Consider the following 14,359-nt stretch of genomic DNA (forward strand, 5'->3'; position numbering starts at 1 on the left):
TGCATCAGCCGCAGCTCCGTGTGGAAGTAGTCCAGTGCCGTGCCTGCCTGAAAGATAATCTGCGCTAGATGGCGATGGCTGAAGGCGCCGTGCTTCATGATCCAGTCCAGCAGGCACGGCCCATACTTTGGCATCACAATGCACATGTGGCTGGTCTCGTTCTGAAAGTAGCGCTGGATCTTCATCAGGGAAAAGCGGTCGGCGGGGTCTGACTGGCGCACCTTCTCCATAAACTGAATCTCAATCTTCGCATCCCGCGTGTACTTGGGCACGTTACGCACAATCTTCACAGCACAGTACTCCTTGCGCTTGCGGTCCCACGCCTCTACCACCTTGCCGAAGGTGCCTTCCCCCAGCAGTGAGAGGATCTTGAAGCGCTGCGTCGACACGTCAATGTCCTCGCCGAGCACCACATAGAAGTGGCCCTCCTCGCGGCTTTGGTTCGGGAGGGCGTATGTCACCTTCTTCTTCTTTACGGGTGGCTGTACTTCCACTACGCTGTTTTCCGCTCCAACGGCGGCGGTAGTCGTTTTTTGTTTGGCATCCTTATTTTCCGTCTTCGAATACCCAACGTCGGTGGAGGCGGCAGTCTCGCGGTCCCGCTTGCTGCCGGAGCGGCGGGTGCTGTTTGTGGAGTGGCTTGTAGTCATATTTGATCGGGCGCTGTTGAGTGCTTTTGCGCTGTTGCCAGATGCCACATTTGTCTGGCCGGCGGTGTACTGCTGGATCGCGGCGCGAGTAGAGCCAACGTTGCGCGTTACACCGTCCATGTAGGCAACCGCAGCAAGAAGAGTCTGAGCAACTTCTTCCCTTTCGCCTTGCGTGAGTGTGCCGCTGCAATGTGCAAATACGTGCCCTTGTAGCGGAGGTGCGTGAGACGCGACGCAGAGCCCAGACAAGTCGCCGGTAGTGAGATGTTGCTGCTACGGAATCTAACTAGCGGCGTGTGATGTACTCTAGCGTGGCGATTGCGATTCCCTTCTCGTGAATATCCTTCGGTACTCTATCAAGGTGGGGGGTGCCCTCTAACAATGTGGTGTGGATGTGGCCCCCTTCTTCCTTCGTCTCTTTTTAGTTTCGCTTCCCCGCGGCTCAAACAGGAAACAAAAAATAAAGAAGAAATGAGAAAATGCATTTGTGTATCCCTGCGGAAACGTAGGGTGATCAAGGGGGCTCAGCGTCCGCTGCACATGCATGCAGGGTGCACCCACGCAGAATCAGACATGCGGTGGCAATACCGGCCGCTGCAAAGCGACGAGTGACAAACACCACCTCCCGCCAGCGCCCAAAACCAGCGGAATGAAACAAAAAAAAAAAGAGTCACAAATCACAAAGGCACACAGAGAGAAAGAAAAATAAAGAGAAGGGGCGTGAGTGAATAGACAACCATAAAAAGCAATGAAAAGCCAACACTCGGAACACATACATTTGGATGAGGCTGTGCCACTCTCTCCGCATGCCCAATTACGCGGGGAGAGACGATAAAAGCGATGCGAGGAGAGAGGGAGGGAGCAGGACTGTTCAAGGCCTGGAGTGAGGCCAAACACACCATTTCCACACGCACACTTCCAGCAGTGAGGAGAAGCCAATAAGTTGCAACGGGCAGATGCCGCTGGTAGCCGGCCTCTCCACGGCGTTCTCGCACAGGCGAGACGCACCCAGGTGCCCGTACAGAAGCCGAAGCACGCACACATGCACACAAAAGACAAAAAAAAACACGTTGCTGGTTAGTCCCTTCTCGCGGCACACGTCTCCCAGAAGTTTTCACGCACCAGCAACAAATAACCAACCAACCAACCAACCAACCAGCAAACAAACAAACAAACAAACAAACAAGCAGATACACACGAAAAAAAAAAAAACAAAAACAAAAGAAAAAAAAAACGCATCGTTGTATGCAGTAGCGGAGACGAAGTCATTACGAGCCCCTCCCCTCCCCCGCTCCTGCCATACCCACGTGGGGGGGGGTCAGTAACCGGCGGTAAACATTGAAAGGCAAGCAAAGCACCCACATGCAAAGGCACAAAGCAGCACAATGGCAGAATTCCAACAATAATACACACACAATTAACAAATGGAGGGGGAGGGGAAGGTCAAATGGCCCCAAGCAACGGAACATTGAAGAAAAATCATAATACAGACATTATTTACCCCATCGCTTTCATTGCAACCGCGCATCTACTTGAAAACCAGATATGGTGCGCGTACCACACAGACTTGCATACAAGAAAGCTGAGCGCATTTTTTTTTTGTTCAGGTTTCCTTCCGTCTTCCACTCGAAGCAGCCAGGAGCCCACTCCGCTACACTGTACACACAGAAAGGGACTTGGCTTGCTACTACCTTCCTTTGTGCCTCGCACACATTTGCTTACTTTCTTTCCCTCGTAAGACAGCCAGGCGTACATGCAGGAAATGAACGCATCGGCCGGCGCGTTCACAATGACATGCGGATTGCCTCAGTACCATCCTTTGTCTGTTCATACAGCACACCCTTCACACACTTATGTAGAAAGGCATTATGAAAGTGAGGGCTTTTCCAATCCTTCGTCCTTCATGCACCCAGTATCATATTGCTGCTTCGGCTCGTGCAAAACATTTGCTAACATCCATACCGTTTCCCCTTAAAGCTCCTTCACTTCCATCCAGTTTTTTTGTTGTTTTTTTTTGGTAGGCCTCTTCCGTAGCGACTCGTGTGGGACTTCACCCCGTGGTCTTGGTCACCTTATGCCACAACGACTCGCTAAAGCGCTCCCACCACGGCATCCGTCTGTTGCTGTTGCCCAGGCGCAGTGCAATCAGCACAACCAAGACAATGTCGCACACGTTCCTCAGTGTGAGCATCACCACGGCCACCAGTCCATTGTACCGGAGCTCATCAAATAGCTCCACAGAATCATACAACGTATGCAAGATCAGCACCAACGCCCCCATAACGTAGGTGCGTGCAAAGCTCTGCTTTGTCATGACATTGCCAATGTGGCTGAGACATTCCACACCGCATACAACCCACAGCAAAAGCAACAGTGCGTTGTCTACAAGTGCTATAATACTGAGGGAGCGAGGGAGATGCAGTCGTGGCGGGGTTAAACCTTCCATGCCAGAGGTTCGGCACACAGAGATCTCTGAGTTACGTTCCATGCAGCCACGCACATTGTCCATCAGCAAAAATGCGACAAAGACGGAGCTCAGGCCGATGGACATACACCACACAAAAATAAGCGGCTGCATGCGCAGCGCTACTCGCCACAGTAAGAGACGCGACCACTGCTCCGTTGCGTCTTTCTGCATCCCCACGACACCCACGGGCGGCAGGCGACCAATAAGCCAGTAGCCGAAAGCAGAAAGAACCCTACTACAACGTCGGCTAGGAGGCACATGCATGCCGCTGCACTCATCGCTATAAATATTGTAGTCTGCAACCTCTTCTGACGCCTTCGCCTTCGCATTGACCGGATAAACTGGCAAAACCTCACTACCATTGCTTTCCTGTTGCAGCTTCCCACCCACAGGTCCCTTCACTTGGGACGGGTCCCATCCTCCCGGCAGTGGCCGCCCCGTGCTGTCTCCGTCGACGCTGCCTAATACCTTTGCCGTGTTAATAATATGACTAAGCTGCGAGTAGTGAATATCGCCGCACTTCGTCAAAGGTATGCTGTCGACAAGTTCTAAGCCCTCTGTATTCGTCACAGACGCACAACTCGGATCCGTTAGGTGTGTGAATTCCCCAGCCACACCAGGCAGGTTCCGTGACTGCCTTACGGAATCCAGTTCCTCGCCCACCGAGCACGTCCCGCGAAAGTCCACGCCAACTAACCCCTCGCGGCGCAGGTACGGCACATGGAACTTTTCTCCCGTATCCACTGGCAACATCGCCACACAATCCGCCTGTTGGTTAGATGGGGACATCTCTCGCCTTGCATTGGCATGCACCGCACTCTGCAAACAGGACGCCGGCGTGGAGATCACGACGCAAAAAAGCATCACCGCCATTGGCCGCAGGAGCTGAAGCACGAGTATGTGGAAAATGCAGGCGGGTATAATACGCCAGTATGCATCCGAAAAGAGCAAGCCAAGCTCGCCCAGCCCCGCATAACAGAGCGCCCAAAGAACGAGCAGAACGAGAATGACAACCTTCACCATTACTAGCGGTGATGCAATAGGACTATGGCGGTCCTCCAGCAGCAAAGGAGTGCGAGACAAACAGAGGGCAGTGGCCACCATCCACATTCCAATACAGACACCGGCAAGCACCACCCCGCCTTTAGCCGTGTCCATATTGCCACTGCTTACGTATATGAAAAAAGCTACTCTACTACTACTACCACCACCCCCAGTAATAATAATGATAATAATAATTAATAATAATAATGATAATAATAATAATAATAATAATATATATATATATATATGTTTTGGCCTCCGCTCCTTTCTACTTCTATTCGTTGGGAGGTGGAGGGTGGGAGGGGTGGGGGCAAAATGTACTTCCTCCCGCTTCCTACACTGTGGGGTGGAGGGGTGGTAACGCAAAACGAACAAGCAAACAAATAGTATAGTAACTAGGCGCTTTGGTGGAGTGTGCAAAAAATTATCTTTTTAGTCGGAGCTTCCTCTACTTTGATGTTTTTGGCAAGCGACCCCCACCCCTATAACCTTTGCTTCTCTCTTTCCCCCTGCCGCTTGGTTGCCACGCCGCCCCCTTCCCTTTCAAAAAACCCTTGTAGAGGCGAGGAGGCCAAGGGCAGAAGGCACCCAAATCTACCTAAAAGCACCCACACCGCGAGACACAAAGGAGGAATAAACCAAAGATGAAGAAAGCGCACCAGCATGAAAAAGATAACACCAAAACAAAACAAAACAAAAAAAAAGCGACAGCGAACGCCAAGAAATACGCAGCAACCACAATGCACGCTAATAATTTCAAAAAAGAAAAAAGAAACAACAACTGATATAAATAAATAACAACAAATGGAGGGGGACGAGGGAGAGAAAGAACTACCAACATACTGCAAAAAACAACAACGACAACAACAACCAGCGGTAGCAACAACATTAGCCACCGCAGCTATTCCCTCTCCCTACAAGCAGTACATCCGCAAAGGCATTCACAACGGCGTGCAACAGCAGGCGTGTCGGCACCACCTCAACCGTCATCCCATGTAACTGCCGCAGCAAATCCATAAGGGAGAGCTCTGTGAATACGGTGTATGCCTCCAGCAGTTGTTGTTCCAAGCTTGATAGTACTTCTTCACCCTCCCCTTTTTGCTGCCTCCCCTCCTCTTGTCCCTGCATGGAAGTAGTTGGAGGGCATGACGGGTAAACCTGGAACGCGTTGCAGGAGTTCGCTACAGACTGTGCAGAGAGAGACCTCACCGCCTGCTCCGACGAGCAAGACGCGGTATCACTGAAAGCGGCCGTGGCGCAGTTGGACCCGGTGGCGACCATCAATTGCTGCAGACACGTGTGGTGTGCCAGAAAAGGCCGTAAACGGCGAAGGTTGCACTCCAGCAAATACAGCAACGTCTCCACACCAATGCCCGGCTTTCCCCAAAGTAGTGCAACCGTGTGGTGAAAGGTAAATTGCATAAGAGCCTCAAATGGAACGACCCGCTCAGCACCAATCATACGTCTTGTGGGAATAAGCTGGCCGTCCCCAACTGCATAGTGGGGGCGCAACGGTGAGAACGAGCCATGGGAGGGGGTGAGGGAGGCTGGGGAGAGCGGAAGGGCTTCTCCGGCGAAACCAGGGACCGAGCCCGGGGACAAAAAGCCCCGCTTGTGATAGCGTTGACTTGGCAATGGTAAATGAGGCTGTTGACCGTGGTTGCCACCAGCATTCGAACAAGCCGCCGCCGTTGCCGCTTCCACTGCTGCTGCTGCTGCTGCCGCTGCTGCTGCCGCACGTTTCTCTGTCACTTGCTTGGTGTGTTCCTCCAATAACTGCCTCTGCTTTAGTGCATCCGCAAGGCGGCCTTCAATAACGCTGCGATTTTCCGCTAACCACTCCCGCACCATCACCGGCGTGCTTCCAGGCGTGATGGCGGTGAACTTCTCATCCTTCGTTGGAATATTCTGTTTTGTGCGTCCCCCAGAGTCCGCTCGGGAAACCAATGAGCAGCCTCCTCCTGCCTTCACGGCCTCCTTCACTTTTTGCGCAGCCGCATCCTCACAACCGCGCGTAAGGTGGCGGTACTTTTGCACCGGCGAAACCTCCGTCTGAGCCACAGGTACAGTAAACGCGTTGGCGCGCGTAAACCACGGTCGTTGGTCGGCCATCAACCGACAGCACTCGGGATCGATGAGGCGAGTGCCCTGCCGGCCACGCCGTGCTGCGGCCTCCGCAATGGGAGCTGCCAGAAACGGAAACGATAAACGAATCGGTGAATTGCCTATACGCCAAGCATGCGGGGCGGAGGCCAACTCCTCACATATGGGGCACGCATTGCCCCAAGCACAATATACTTCAAACTGGGGAACATCACCCCCACTTGTGTTAGGCAAAGAAAACACTGGAGGCGATGACGGCGCTGACGATGTGGATGTCTTCACCGTTGCCTTGAGGAAGGATGCCGGCGTGTCTGGTACCTCATCGGTACCAAAGAACGGGGTTCCCAATCCACCCCCGTACCCGCCGAGCGCGGTGCCGCACGACGACCGCATTCCCTCGAAGACCAATACCCCTATCATTGACGCAGGGGCCACCGGCGACGCCGACAGCTGCCTTGACTTTGGGAACCCCTCATCCTGCGGAGAAACAAAATGCGTTGCTGCAAAAGTTGTGGGGGAAAATGGACAAAAGGCATCGGTGCCGCCCTTCTTCTTGCGTGGCCAGCGCGCCGCACCTGCCGCCTCAGGGGAAAGGTCACCGTGTGTGAAGACCACAGTTATCTCGTCATCTATCGCCAGCGCCCCTCTCAAACGAAGAAACTCCACCGCCTCTACTATGAGGGCATCGACGTCCAACCTGGAGTTTTGATCCTCCAGTGAAAAGGGGTTACCGCCACCCTCTTGGCTAAAGCTATCCTCTGTGCGTATCCACCCAAAACGGGTTGTACTATTGCTTCCAGTCGCTAAGGCCATTTGCGATTGCGGTTGTTGTTGTTGTTGCTGCTGCTTCATCGTCTGTCGTTGGTAGAGGGTACTCGCCAAACACCGTTCCAAGGCACGGTGCAAGCCACCCATGCGCCACGGCCGGGAGAGTGACCCAAGTGTGGCGAATATGCTGCTTAACGGCAGCAACTGCGACGCACACCACCCAACAGCCTCTACGTACGGTTTTGCCAGACGTTCGGCAAAATAGGGATCTTCTAGTGTCACAATGAGATTTGGATTTTGTTTCACGTAGGCGGATGTGTGATAGGGTGCGGACCTGCGCCGCCCCAAAATGGCTGCCACAGGCAAAGTGAATAACCCACGAACCACAAGCTCCGTCGCCCTGCTCACATTTGGCGCCACACTGACACCACCACCACCACCACCGCCGTTGTTGTGATGACAACAACAACTACTACTACTTCCAGTTATATTCCTTGACTTGCTGCTGCTGTTGTTATTGTTGTTGTTTCCAACGCTGCCACGATGAGGATTTGATGGCCCAACGACTGGAGAGGGCCTTGAGGGCATCACAACATCTTCCGTCTTGCTGTTGTGTTTGACGGCGGTTATATGCTGTGCGAGAAGAGAAATCTCTCGGCAGAGCGAAAGCTCTGCGTCCTTCAAAAGCTCTGCAAACATATCCGATGCAGACAGGCGTTTTCTTCTGCCGCGACCGGAGCAAGGCGGCGCGTCGTGCTTGGCAAGGCCACCATCATTGCCGTTGCAGTCGCCACCCATATCCCACGCCTGCATCCGTCGCTCCATCCGCAGCACCTGCTCCGTGGCGTAGTGCGAGCGCAGCTCCTCGCGAACGAGCACATTCATAAACACCTGCACCAGGTTTGCAATGACACCGTTCTCACTGTCTGGTTGATTCATGGCAACAACCAGCACTACACCTTGCGAAGCGGCGGCCGATGGATTATTGACCTTCGCCCGCTTCCCTGTCCTGCCCTCTCCTTCCCCTTCTTCTTCTTCCTCCTCCTCCTTGCCCACTTTCCCCTCTTCGCCGTCCTCGTTCTCGTCGTCGCCGTTACCATGAGCCACGTCGACAAGGCCGCCGTCTGTGGTAAAGTTGCGGGACCGCCTCGGCTCGTCGGCATCAAGCCTCTGAGCTTTGACATTGCTCGGAAGCAGCGGGTAAATGAGAAACGTCGATCCAGCAAACTGAATCGTCGTGCAACTCAAAAATCTCGCACGCAAGAGGTGGACGAGGACCGTTGTTTGCACCCCCACGCATGTATCATCATCCTCCCCCGCCTCGCTGTGACTGCCTTTCCTGCTGTTTCCACCTGTGTGTCCGGCATGCGGTGCTGCGTTAGCCACCAACGAGGGCGTTAACCCAAAATGCGGCGCCTTTACGGCGCCACTGCCGTCGGCATCAAAAACCCGTTTGGAGTCGACTGCTTCGCCTGCTGTCACTGTGGCTGGAGTTGGATGCGAGCGCATCGTGTTACGGCGCTTTTTCCGCACACCCACACCGGCTGGCGCGGCGGTAGAAGGCTGTTTTTGTTTTTGCCGTTGCTGCTGCTCTGAGGCCTTTGTCGTTGCCGTCGTCGCGTTGGAGGTCACGGTGGTGGTGGTGTCCGAAGCGACCGCGGGGGATTTTCCCCGCGCCCTAGCAAGACCGCCGTTGACGTCGATGTGAAAAGGGTTGTGTATCGGGTAGCGGAAGAGCAGTTTCTCCTGGGCAAAAAGGAAAATAACGACGGCCCGATCCACCATGTCGCCGCAGACAACAACGAAAACGGCGCACTACACCTGGTACTTCCGCCGCAGCTTGCGGCCACGAAAATTTCCCTGCAGGGCCGTGCCGGGGGGAGGGGAAAAAAAAAAAAATGACAGGAGGATGCGCGCAACAAAAAAAAAAAAAAAAGGACTGCAGCCCGCGGCGCATGGAATAAGGCAGAGATAAAAACGTAAAACTACAACACCAACAGCAAACAATCAGGAGGAAGCCTGTCGGCGGTGCCAGCAGGAAGGCTCTCATCCACGCGGCGAGGGCATCAAGAGGGAAGCCAAATAAGCACAAACACACACCGGGCGCAACCGTATATATGTATAAATATATTTAAAGAGAATAAAATCCTCCTCACATCTGCGACTCCGCCAGTTTTATCTTCAAGGAGGCCAGCACATCCTCTGGCTGTTTTGTGCCCAGCCGCAGCCACTCTGCCACCGTGTCAGACACCTCCTTAAACCTCCGGGTCTGCTCCACAAGCTTCTTGAGTTGCGCGACTAATTTTTCGGTCTTCTCGCGGTTCTCCCTTTGCACCTCCCGCTCCTCGGCGAGCATCCGCTCGGTTCGCCGGATCGTCTGCCCCTGCTGCTCCGTCTTTGCCCGCCACTGCTCTATCTCCGTCCTGTGCTCCGCCTCCGCCTGCCGCTGGGTGTGCAGCACCCGCTGAATCTCCCCGTTCTTGCTGTTTAGCAGCTGCCGCAGGCCACTCAAATGCCGCTGCTGTTCGTCGCGAAGAGACTCCCACCGGCAACGCTCCTCGCGGTGCCGCGCACGTTCCACTAGCAGCTCCTCGCGGGTAAGCAAGCCCCCCTCCCCATCACAGTCGTCTTCATTATCATTACAGTTGCCTTCGTTGCCCGTGCCTCCTAGTGCTGCAGCGGCGCTGTCTCGTGGGTGCTTGCGACCCGCTGCACCAGAAACCACAGCCGCTGCCTTTCCGCCACGCGCAGCAACCACAGCTCTGACGTACTCGCGAATGTCATACAGGTTGCGGACAACGACGTCCGCCTCTGCGGCAGACATAAGGGCAGATGCCGCTGTTGTGGTGTCTGCGCGTGTTGACAGGCAGGAGCGCACAAAGACGGCGTGCTCCTCGGCTGAGAAGGGCTCATTTGAGACATACTTGGCTCCCAGCAAATCAGTTGTTTCGCCAAAGTTGATGCCCAGGAGCCACTCTGAGAGAAGCGAGGCTGCCGGAGAGGCGTCAGTTGCTGTCTGCAGACCACCCGGCGAGGCTCGGGGCCGCGGGACGAGCGCCACCACTTTTCCCACACGGTAATGATGCTGCTGCCCTTCCGTGGAGCTATTCGCCTGAGCGTTGGCCTGCACGTATTTGTTCCCATGAATCAACTGCTGCTGCTTGTTCTTCGGCACCGAGACACGCACCAGGGTGTGCGCCAGCAGCGACCGCACATGAGCTTCGGTGAGCAGCATGCGCCAGAGCGGTAGTTTGTCCTCCTCCGCTGTCTCGGTGCCGTTTCCGGCCGCGGCGGAGAGGGCGAGAAGCTCATGCATCTCATCTCGCCGAAGTTGACATTGGCTCGCTACCGCGTAGTTGCTCGGCATCTACCAGAGCGAGAGTGTGTGTGAAAGAAAGAGAAGGAAAGGGAGAAGTGGGAGTGGCCTTCACACGCACACGCTAACCGCTTCTTCTGTCTGTTCTTCCTCTTCGTCTCTCCTCACCACCGCTCGCTGCTTCCCGCTGTTGCTGCCCCGTTCTTTTCTTGCACCACGCGGACCAGACAGAAATAAATTGACGGTGACGCAGCAGGAGAAACAGACAAGCAAAGGAAGAGAAAGAACAAAAAAGAAGTGAAGACAATGAACCAAAACCCCTTCGGTCAACGGTGGCGCTAGGCGGCAGCGACACAATGAGGTGAAAAAAAGAGGCACCAACGCGCCACACACTCACACAATAAGACATGCAAACAGACACGCACACACGCGTCACCCCGCTATGAGACCATTGAGACACCTGCCACTTCGGCTCTGTGTGTTTGCTGCTTACGTCAAACGTCTCTCCTCTCCTCGTTTTCTCCCCCACCCTCTTCCCACCGTCTCCGCTTCCATGCGGGAGGTCATCGCAGTTCCACGATGGGGTTTGCCTCAGCCAGTGGGGTGTAGAACATGTACCCAACAAACCACAAAAACCCTGAGGTGATGAGGATGCAAGCTCACAACAACCCGGCATGCTCCACGCCCCCCCTTGTCCCGCACGTTAAGAAGGTAACGCACAAACCAATTTGGCGCAGCAAGTCGTGCAATAACGTTTGTGCGTTCATACGACAACTCCACATTCGAGTTTTCCTCTTCGAACTGACGTTGCCACTCCTTCACCCGTTGTCACTTGACTCCCACGCTTTCGGAAAAGACACTAGTGTACGGGTCATCATCCTGCACCTCGCGGTGGTCCTCAAGCTTGCGGTAGAAGCGCCTATCCGGTTCTGATTTACTTGCAGACGCGGCACCTTCATAAAGACGCTGATATCTCGTATTATTCTCCTTGTAGCGACCGCTCCTCAGCGTCTCGGGAAAAATTCGTTTCACCTCCTGCAGACGCTCCGACGCCGGCTTTGTTGGGCGGGTGCGACTCACACAACTCCCCTGCGACCCGCTCCTGGTGACATTATTACTGTTATTGCTGCTGCCGCTGCTAGTGGAAGCGGCTGCAGTCGGGAAAACTGATGCATGCGGCCCGCTCCGCCTTCTGGGAGGCTTGCGGATACTGTCAAAGACCGAGTAACCAAAGCAGCGGATGCCGCACCCACACGAGCTACCCTGACGTGCAGGACAAGACTGACGGAAAACGGCGGATGTGGCGCAACGCTCGCCACCGGGCTGCTACTGCTGCTGCTGCGGCGGCAAACATGAAAGAGAGGCAGGTCCAACAAATCCGAAGACCCCGCTAACAGGCACACAAGAAGACTCGTTTTCTTGGTGCCGTTGTTCGCACTTGTGATGGCGGCAAACAACCCTCTCGCTGCACTCCAGAGAAAACAAAAAAAACAACAACAACAACAAAAATACGAAGGGCCGTGAAAAAATAAAAAAGAGGAAGACATAATAGCCGGCGCAGTGGGTTGCACAACCGTACACCTCCATTTCCCGCTGTCGGTATTGTGTTTCGAAAGACTTCCCTCCCTCCTTCTTTTCCCACCCTTTCTGTCCACCGGCCTCTATGCAATGGCTGATCTCACCACCTTCCTCATTTGCTTGTGCATCCTCGCAGCAACTAGAAAGGTCATAGTGGTAACAGCAGCAACTGCGTCCTTCTTCGTTTGTGGTTGCTCGCGAAGTTCACTGCTTCGTCGCCCGTTGCTGCTTCAGCGCCGCACAGTCCCTGCGCTAAGTTGCGGTTGACTTGACCGGCCTCAATGCACTTGCCATAATGCCGCCACCTCCTCGCGGCACTTGGCGTAGAGCCTGCTGTAGTTCGAGCGCAGCTCCCGTTTGATGACGCTGCCAAAGATGTAAAAGTTCCTCTCCATTGTTATCGCTTCCCCCCCCCCCCTCGTTGGCTCACGCCAAGCAGCTCCAGGCACGCCACTCCAACAGCCAAGAGAAAAACAGATTCGCAGGAAAGACAACAAGGGAAAGAGAGAGATATATGCGGCTCACACACGCCCCTTCCTCTGAAAGCCCACCACGACAACGCCCGAGAAGCCAGCAGACAAAACTAACCACGTGGCGTACGCCCCAAATGGGTGGGAGAAAGCAAACGAGGAAAACCCCTCAATTTTACTTACACTCACCTGCTCTTGTCGCCTCACCGCTCTCCTCACACACACACACACACACACACACACACAGCATCCGCTGCCTCGGCAGCAACGCCCAGGCAGACAGGCAAAAGAACAGCATCAGTCATGCGGTGAATGGCCGCTCTGCTCCATGTTACGCGCTTTGACAGTTGACATTCAATCCAACAGCCTCCGCGTTACCTGGCGGTGGACCGCCTGCCAGCGCCAGCCCACACGCGTCACACCCCATCGGAGTCATTTTGCATCCGTTGCTCTGAACCTTCTCATCTCCGGATTCATAGATGTGTTTCGTCACACCATCAAGACGGCACAAAAACACCTAGAGGCCTTGCCCGCTTGTGTGACCGCGGAATACCGACATGGTGGCAAACTCAACCTACATCAAGGCGGAGAGGCTATGGAAAAGTGTGGGATAAAAAATAATAATAATACAACCCAGCGAGGAAGAACAAAGCCGAGAGACGGGAAAGAAAGAAGATGACGCGGCGACGTGAAAGGCTCCCGCTTTCCCCCAACTCAAACAAATGAGCAAGCAGCCAAATAAGCAGAAGGGATGCGCGGGGGGTCGGGTAATAAAGTCGTAGCATGTCCACAGACCTCCCTCAATATATAGCCACGTCCATCAGCAGCTAGCTCCTGCAACGAGGCCCCCGAAAGGCCTAGAAAAACGAAACATCAAAAAAGCAAACAATCAACTAGAAAAAAATTTAAAAACAACAACAATCGAAGAACTTCCACATCGTTTTTGCACGTGTTTGTGCGCGGAAGAAGATAATAGTGTACATTCACCTTTGCCTGTAGGTGAGGCCAAGGATGCAGAGTGATGCAATAAACATACGAATCACCAGCGGGGATGGGAACGGCATGCAGTGTTCATTCCTTCCCCGCTGGCTCCCCAGAGTGCTGCCCCCTCTCCGCAGCCTCCAACATTTCCACGATGATCATGTAACCACGATGCCTGGCGTAATCTATCGCCTTAAATCCCGTCGATGAGGTCTTCAGAGGGTCCGCACCGTCCTCTAGGAGGGCCGCTACAGCCTTTTCTCGTCCGTAGCCTGCCGCGTAGCAGAGCGGCGGGGCCCGAAAGAGTGTGCGTCGGTTAAACTGGGGGCCGTACTGTGGGCTAGGTTCCCCCATGCTGTTAATATCCACACCAGCCCCTAGAAACATCCGAAGCGCCGGGACATCGCCGTCGCACGCCGCCAGAAATATATTGGACTTCCCATGCTTTGAACATGGGGAAAGGACGCTTGTGATGCTTCCGCCAGTTGTGACGGTCACATCGTACATGGCGATCACATCAGCCGGCAAGGTCTCGCGACACTGCAGGGCATAAGGGTACGGCATGACGTAGAAGAAAAGGGAAAAGAAACACAAACACAAAAAAAAAAGGTGAAACAACTACACCTGTACTTGCGGTTCTTCTCTTGAAGTGTGCCTCGTGGAGAGGGAGGATTGGGGGGGCACTCAAAGGAGAAAAAGAAACAAGCAACAACAAAAAAGAGTAGAACCAAGACCTCTGCATCCCCAGCCTCACGCCCATTGTCTTTATATATATATATATATATATATATATATATTCCACATAACTTCATGTATAGATCTCGTACAAAAATTGTACAAACGCCGTGAAGGCAACAACTAGAAATCGCCCCACGCCAGTTCACACACACACACACACACACACGCACATAGTTTCATTGCCACGACACACTCAATCTACAAATAGATGGCCGTCAGACCAGAGTACCGCCTGCTGGTAGTT

The 14,359-nt window shown here is 54.0% G+C and overlaps 5 protein-coding genes and 2 pseudogenes across 5 annotated transcripts in view, besides 11 other annotated features; all 7 read right to left on the minus strand.

The window, feature by feature from the left end:
- The window catches only part of TraAM80_07025 (putative protein kinase), a gene marked incomplete at both ends in the record, with an annotated part of 1,884 nt that extends 1,114 nt beyond the window's left edge, over positions 1-770 (minus strand). The window contains one exon of the mRNA XM_029383841.1: positions 1-770. This exon is cut by the window's left edge and continues 1,114 nt beyond it. Within this exon, the coding sequence (XP_029236295.1) occupies positions 1-770 (770 nt within the window).
- A 1,013-nt stretch (positions 771-1,783) lies between these two features.
- Positions 1,784-1,808: a microsatellite.
- Position 1,809: 1 nt separating this feature from the next.
- Positions 1,810-1,836: a microsatellite.
- A 13-nt stretch (positions 1,837-1,849) lies between these two features.
- Positions 1,850-1,884: a microsatellite.
- An 816-nt stretch (positions 1,885-2,700) lies between these two features.
- On the minus strand, positions 2,701-4,275 carry TraAM80_07026 (uncharacterized protein; the record flags this gene model as incomplete). The annotated part of the gene is made up of 1 exon (XM_029383842.1): positions 2,701-4,275. One exon carries the CDS (start codon positions 4,273-4,275, stop codon positions 2,701-2,703), a length of 1,575 nt encoding a protein of 524 aa, XP_029236296.1.
- Positions 4,276-4,304: 29 nt separating this feature from the next.
- Positions 4,305-4,328: a microsatellite.
- Positions 4,329-4,334: 6 nt separating this feature from the next.
- Positions 4,335-4,394: a microsatellite.
- A 363-nt stretch (positions 4,395-4,757) lies between these two features.
- TraAM80_07027 (hypothetical protein) lies at positions 4,758-4,989 on the minus strand (annotated as a pseudogene).
- A 60-nt stretch (positions 4,990-5,049) lies between these two features.
- On the minus strand, positions 5,050-8,817 carry TraAM80_07028 (uncharacterized protein; the record flags this gene model as incomplete). Its single annotated transcript, XM_029383843.1, has 1 exon — positions 5,050-8,817. The coding sequence occupies one exon, from the start codon at positions 8,815-8,817 to the stop codon at positions 5,050-5,052; it is 3,768 nt and encodes a 1,255-aa protein (XP_029236297.1).
- A 132-nt stretch (positions 8,818-8,949) lies between these two features.
- Positions 8,950-8,968: a microsatellite.
- Positions 8,969-9,184: 216 nt separating this feature from the next.
- Positions 9,185-10,399, minus strand: TraAM80_07029 (uncharacterized protein; the record flags this gene model as incomplete). The annotated part of the gene is made up of 1 exon (XM_029383844.1): positions 9,185-10,399. The coding sequence occupies one exon, from the start codon at positions 10,397-10,399 to the stop codon at positions 9,185-9,187; it is 1,215 nt and encodes a 404-aa protein (XP_029236298.1).
- A 203-nt stretch (positions 10,400-10,602) lies between these two features.
- Positions 10,603-10,655: a sequence feature (GA-rich).
- A 258-nt stretch (positions 10,656-10,913) lies between these two features.
- On the minus strand, positions 10,914-11,811 carry TraAM80_07030 (hypothetical protein; annotated as a pseudogene).
- Positions 11,812-11,828: 17 nt separating this feature from the next.
- Positions 11,829-11,857: a microsatellite.
- Positions 11,858-12,612: 755 nt separating this feature from the next.
- Positions 12,613-12,642: a microsatellite.
- Positions 12,643-13,467: 825 nt separating this feature from the next.
- Positions 13,468-13,941, minus strand: TraAM80_07031 (ankyrin repeat protein; the record flags this gene model as incomplete). The annotated part of the gene is made up of 1 exon (XM_029383845.1): positions 13,468-13,941. One exon carries the CDS (start codon positions 13,939-13,941, stop codon positions 13,468-13,470), a length of 474 nt encoding a protein of 157 aa, XP_029236299.1.
- Positions 13,942-14,143: 202 nt separating this feature from the next.
- Positions 14,144-14,174: a microsatellite.
- An 84-nt stretch (positions 14,175-14,258) lies between these two features.
- Positions 14,259-14,286: a microsatellite.
- Positions 14,287-14,359: the final 73 nt, after the last annotated feature.

This window comes from Trypanosoma rangeli (assembly GCF_003719475.1).
Source record: "Trypanosoma rangeli strain AM80 chromosome Unknown Tra_15.4_contig_00275, whole genome shotgun sequence".
In the NCBI taxonomy this organism is placed as follows: Eukaryota; Euglenozoa; class Kinetoplastea; order Trypanosomatida; family Trypanosomatidae; genus Trypanosoma; species Trypanosoma rangeli.